The sequence below is a fragment of the Dermacentor albipictus genome, chromosome 7, assembly GCF_038994185.2.
Source record: "Dermacentor albipictus isolate Rhodes 1998 colony chromosome 7, USDA_Dalb.pri_finalv2, whole genome shotgun sequence".
Classification (NCBI taxonomy): Eukaryota; Metazoa; Arthropoda; class Arachnida; order Ixodida; family Ixodidae; genus Dermacentor; species Dermacentor albipictus.
This window is the reverse complement of record NC_091827.1, coordinates 38,795,668-38,801,458: the sequence shown is the minus strand read 5'-3', so window position 1 is coordinate 38,801,458 and position 5,791 is coordinate 38,795,668. Positions and strand designations below refer to the sequence as shown.

The window sequence follows — 5,791 nt, the reverse complement described above, 5'->3', positions numbered from 1 at the left end:
GGAAACGTAGCGCTGAGCCGCCAAACTCCGTTTGGAGCGCTCAAGTCGTAAGGGCGAGGACACAGTTAGGTCTGCGTGACACCTTTCGCTACATTATACAATTAATAATAAAGCAATCTAAATACATTAAACGCCACAGCCTTTACAAACATTGGATCAGTTTTTTTTTTGCGAACTTGGCGGTAGGGAGTAGTGCGAAACCAAGCCAAGCTGAGCCATTGGCTGAGCAAATATGGCTGCCCACAGTTTCAGGATCGTGAGCGCGATCATGAGGACGAAGACGTGAGCGACGAAGCGCTCATTGGGATAGATTCTCACGTTTTCAAGAGCGAGGAGGTAGTAGAAGGCGTAAAAAGTGAGTAAACCATGATTTCTGTCAAGTCTGTGAGCCTGTCGGGCCACTGCCCGGGCTTGATTCCACCAAGCTTGAACCGAAACACTCAGTCGGTCACATTGATCAAAGGAGCCTGGTTTCAGTCTTTTGCGTGATCTGTTTAGCGCGTATGGCTGCAACGCGGCGCTGATAGGCCTGCGTGATTTGGGCACGCGACGGTGATCTCGATAACGACAGCCTTAGCACGCCGGAATGTACAATTTACTTGGACCCGCATTCGCCAAAAAACGTTCTTGCGCTCAAGTGAAGATGCCAGCCATTAGTAAATTCGGACATATTAGTGAAAGCGTTTGGCCGATGGCAGAGCGCACTTACGCGCGAAAATATTTGCGAATCCGGCCCCTGAACTTCGTTGTTTGTACAAATTGGTTCGACTTCGAAAGTCGTCGTTACCAACCCAAATATGTATGCACCTTTGGGGAACACTAATGAGAGCAGCGTTAAATCAGCGCATACTGGTGAAGTATGCATTAAAAACAGCACTGTGATTCATATTCAGAGAGAAACAAAAATGCAGATTCCACGCATTGTGGGAATGATGTTATGCGAATGATTTTGTTGGCACCTGGTTATCCAGCACCATTATGGGTTCTTCAAATAGTTACCAGATGAACCAACGTGTTTGTGTAAAGCACGCAATTGCGTGCGGTGGCAGAGGCAGAGCAACGGCATTACGGCAATTTCGTTGTTACCCTGGCAAAGAGACTTTGCAAACTGTCTCGTTTGCAAACCTGGGCCGATCCCGAGGGCGTGTTGTCTTCGTATGTAACGGACCGGGGAACGTTGGTAGATACCAGAGGTGGTAGGTATGCTCTGCGTGCTCCTGACGTATGGGAAAGATGGAAACTGGCGCGTGCTGTCTCACTCGTGCTACGTCACGTGACGCACGCAGCAGTCGTCTGGATGACCGTTGGCACAAATCGCGTGTAATCGTGGCCAAACAGTTAAAGCATTGTGTTGCTGTGCTGGTACTCGGAGGTTCGGTCCTGCCAATCAGAGGGTTGAATTTTCTTTCATTGAAGATGCCCGAAACGAGATGAGACAGGAACCTACCAACCGTAAAGTGCCTGGGATGGGCGAAAGAATGTTTTGCAATAAAAACAGAAAAGGCGGGGGGGGGGGGGTGGATGTTCGTCATTACTGTAGAAATCGAAGGGCCGGCCTCTCTTGCTTGAATATCGCGCCGGAACCTAGGCACCCGTGCTCCACAGTGACGTCACAAATTTTGAAGTATTTTTGAATGCTTGTGGCCGCTTTGGCGAAGAAAAGGCATTAGAAACTTTCTAGGTTGAGGTAATTTGTTTATAATGTGATGCAGTCCTCCTTTATTGATAAAAAATTAACCAGACGTGGCTAGACGTTGCCTAAAGTTTTTGATGTCGTGGTGTTTTTGAGTCTTTTGTGACTTAACAAGCCTGCCCTTGCTGTCTTGCTATCGCCAAAGAGCAATTTACTAAAATAGCTTAACTTCATAGTTCCACATTGTAATGGCGCTGAACAGTGATAATCCAGTGCAAGACGGTCACTGAAAAGAAAGCAAAACAATGTGGGCGTTACAATTTTCCCCTTCGGTATCCCTTGAATGTCGTCGCTTCAACGCAGGTTCGACTCGGGCCATCCGTTTTCTCCCCAGCACTTCAAAGTCGACAATGTTCGTGCTGTGTCGACGGGCGTTGCACAGAGTGCTTGCCGCTCCAGTTTTGGGGCCGACGAGTGGATTGCCGCCAGTGGGACAGGCGCTTCTCCAGAACAACTTCAGCGTTGCGGCGTCCCTGTGCAAGCTTCGTGACGACTGGTTCATGCCGGCACCAAAAAGGTGGCCCAAAAAGAATGACGAAATCGAGCCACCCCAGGAGCCTGGCCAACCACGCAATGAGGCCTGGGTGGTTCATTATCGCAACCAGATCCGTTACTCGCCCAAGAAGATGCTGCCCATCGCACAGATGATTCGTGGCATGAGCGTCGACGAGGCCATCAAGCAACTTACCTTTGTCCACAAGAAGGGCGCCAAGGTTGTCATCGAGGTGCTCAAGGAGGCACAGGACATGGCCGTCCGGGATCACAACGTCGAGTACAAGTCCAACCTGTGGGTTGCCGAGTCCTTCTGCAACAAGGCAGTCACCATCAAGGGCATTCGTAGGCATGCCCGGGGCAAGATTGGCATCATTCATTACAGGTTCGCATTTTCACATTTCGCATCCTCCTAAGACTCGCTTCCACCCTTGTGGACATCACCTATCCTTTCTCTTTTTGCCAATGTTAAATCAGTGCCGATAACTGCGAGTTCTCCTGAATTTTCCATAAATTTTACAAATCGGTGCTCCTTCTGTAAATGTTGCATCCAGTTTTGCAACAAGATCTGTTTGCAGAAAAAGTTTCACTTGTTGGTGTGCGACTTCGCAGCCTTCTAATGATAAAAGGACACCAGAGGGTAACTTGCTTTTGAGCAAGTTTATTTAGACAAGACCCTATAGGAGGCGAAATCGGGAATGCCATACTTGCCGAGAAACTTGCCGTGGTCTAAAAACAATGTCTGGATCGTCAGCGTCTGCTGTTCCAGGCTTGCTGCTGCTGCTTGCGCATTGTGTCAAATATAATGTCATGTGCTCACCAAAATGTGCGCGCTCGGAAAAAAAAAAAGGTGCATGCTAATCTCCACTCTCTGGTGTCGTGTCTGTGCGATTTTGTATGAATTTCCACAGATTGGCAGAAGTGCGATAAAAAAATTCACTGACCATTACGGCACTCCCTAATGTGAAATTTGAGTGCAGCTCTATACGTGTTTTCATTTTGCAATATGTCGGCTGGGGCGGAAAATCTTTCTCGTGCGGCACGTTCAAAACGCACGAAATGTGCCGCACTTGCCTGGCTAATCAGGAAGTCACGAGAGGCAATCTGGGGGTGACGTGTGGGTGCGATTCACAGCAGCTGCTGCAGACAGACTGCCACTCATGCAGCGCTTTGTTTCCACACAGACATATCGCCACATCGTAGCTGTCGGTAGTCCCGGCAACCTGCCGAAATGCGTTGAAAGACACATTCACAGATACCCATTCAAAATAACATTTTCGGTTAATTGGTTAACAATTCGGTTAACAATTTCGGTTTCGGTCTAATTGGCTCGAGCTATATTCTAGCGCATAACGCACACACACAGCGATGAGCACAAGGAGAAACTGTTTGCACGATTCCAGCCGGAATGTCTCCACAAATACGGGCATCCGAAATGCAGCTGAGTAGTGTGTAGGTAAACCTTGATTTTCTGATGGCACGCTGCTGTCTTCTCAGCAATGTGTCGCAGCTGTGCGTTCGACAAAAGCAGGTCATCACTTGCGAGCTTCACTGTATATACCTGGCAGGCAGAAATGCGGTATGGATGCACTCAGTGCACAGACTGCACTGCGGTGCTGTGCCTGTGGTAACGGCACGGCATTTTGTAGCCACTTGAGTTCTGCTTATCTTTAATGTGCTATCGATAACTGTGACGGTAGAAGAAAGGGTTGACTCCAATTAGATGAGGCATGTCTCATGTGGGTGGCTTGAAGTGCAGCAGAAGGCGGAGCGCCTTCCCTCAAGATTCCCGTAATGCCTTACTTTCAGCTTTTTGAGGGTGTACACTACTTCTAAAGTGATCCATTGAAGATTCCCGAGAGAGGCCTTCGTCCTGCACTACAGTAGGCTGATAATGAACTTATGACAAACTATTTTTTGTAATAGGCAAGTCTTTATTTATTTATCTGATGTATCAAAATATATTTCGCACATAAGTCTGTTCATTATAACTGAGTTTGACTGTAGACCATTCTTTTGGGAGGAGAGAGTATTTCTTCTCTGAACTGTTGCGCTTGAGTATGAAGGGCACAAGCGGCAGCTTCTGCAATACGTTTCAGCGACGCTCATGTGTGTTCACAATAGCTCAGAGGGCATCATGGTGGCGCACAGGAAGCTCTCATCGGAAATGTCTGTATCAAACGTTTGCTCACATTGACACTGCTTTTCGAGAAAATGTATAGTAAGGCCAGCGTGATGTACTGCTGCATCGTCATCGACAATGAGGTTTGAATCTGTAATACATTTCAAGTGCCACAAGATAACATCGCAATACAGAATGAAAAGTGAATGTAATGTACTACCCAGTGATGTTAAAGGGACACCGAAGAAAAAAGTAAGGCGAGCTGAGTACCGTTACTGTTCAACACTAAATAAATGTCATTCTTGTACTGCGAGAGAGGACACTTTGTAAATGAGAGAAAAATGAAGAACAGGTGGCGCGGCCACCTTGAAGCTCCGCACCTGCTTGCTTCTGGACTGCATTGTATTGCAAAGGAGCTAGATTGAACTTCGCAAGTTTTGAGACTTTTTACAGTGCTACAGGCAGACCTAACATGCAGACCCACGACATCGCAGTGACGTATTGGCACTGTTCGCACGAAATTTATGCAATACAAGTTTGGCCTTCCTTTCCTATGTCAGTAATCCAGCTCCTACTACAACATTAAAAAAAAAAATTATGCAGATCCCACGCATTGTGGGAATCTGTAAGCAAAGCTTTCCGTGCTGGATGCTTTGATTGACGATAATTAGTGATGTCGACGGCTAAAGCTCAATATCTTAAACGTGTAGGCTAACACGAGAGTAATGAGTTGATGTTGAACATTACCTTGCGTTAAATATTATCTTAACATTTTAAAGAGTGCCACCTGGTGGTCACATGCTGAACTACATTACATGTTGCACTTTTCCAATTACAGCAAGGTTATGCGCATTTCTTGCTTAGGGTTGCCTCAGTGTTAACTTGCTGCGATGCTGTATCTTCACTGCAGATACTGTCACTATTTTGTTCGACTCGTCGAAGGTCCGCCCCCGGAGCATTACTATGACCCACCATTGACGCCATCGCAGAAGTTGGAAGAGTTCATTCAAGAACTGAGGGACAGGAGAGTCAAGTATGGACATTGAGCAATTGCCAAGAACATTGTACAATAGAATTAAAAAAAAACATTTTCCTCAACCTATTGTGTGCAGTGATGCACCATTTATGTCGACACCGCATACCTATCGACTGCTCTGAAAAGTTGGAAGGAAATGGTGAGTCCCCGGCCACATGTGTAGTCCACAAGTTTTCATAGGACACGGGGATCTGCAATAAAGCAGAGTTGTCTGGCCTGGCCACATAGCCTTGAAGTCAATTTCAATCTGTTCTTGTGACCTACATAGTGGTCCACTACGTTACAAGCGAAACATGCCTCGAATGTGGAGAAATAATTTGTCATAGAACGCTTGTCCCCTAAACTTTTTGGGGCAACCGTACATGTTCACGACACTGCTGACCAAAGCGTATTCGCCCAAGTTGAAACAAGTATTGCAGCACCCCATTAATTCCTGGCTGAAACTGCC

At 46.8% G+C, this 5,791-nt stretch overlaps 1 protein-coding gene across 1 annotated transcript; it reads left to right on the top strand.

Moving 5' to 3' along the window:
* Positions 1-200: 200 nt before the first annotated feature.
* mRpL22 (mitochondrial ribosomal protein L22) lies at positions 201-5,405 on the top strand. The gene is made up of 3 exons (XM_065436622.2): positions 201-355; positions 1,997-2,570; positions 5,218-5,405. The coding sequence occupies exons 2-3, from the start codon at positions 2,044-2,046 to the stop codon at positions 5,351-5,353; spliced, it is 663 nt and encodes a 220-aa protein (XP_065292694.1). The 5' UTR covers positions 201-355; positions 1,997-2,043; the 3' UTR covers positions 5,354-5,405.
* The last annotated feature ends 386 nt before the right edge of the window (positions 5,406-5,791 follow it).

Bases quoted from the DNA above. Each gene is read 5' to 3' on its own strand.
- mRpL22 (XM_065436622.2), top strand. From the start codon at position 2,044: ATGTTCGTGCTGTGTCGACGGGCGTTGCACAGAGTGCTTGCCGCTCCA. The intron at 2,571-5,217 runs GTTCGCATTTTC...TCTTCACTGCAG, and splicing joins ATTGGCATCATTCATTACAG to ATACTGTCACTATTTTGTTC.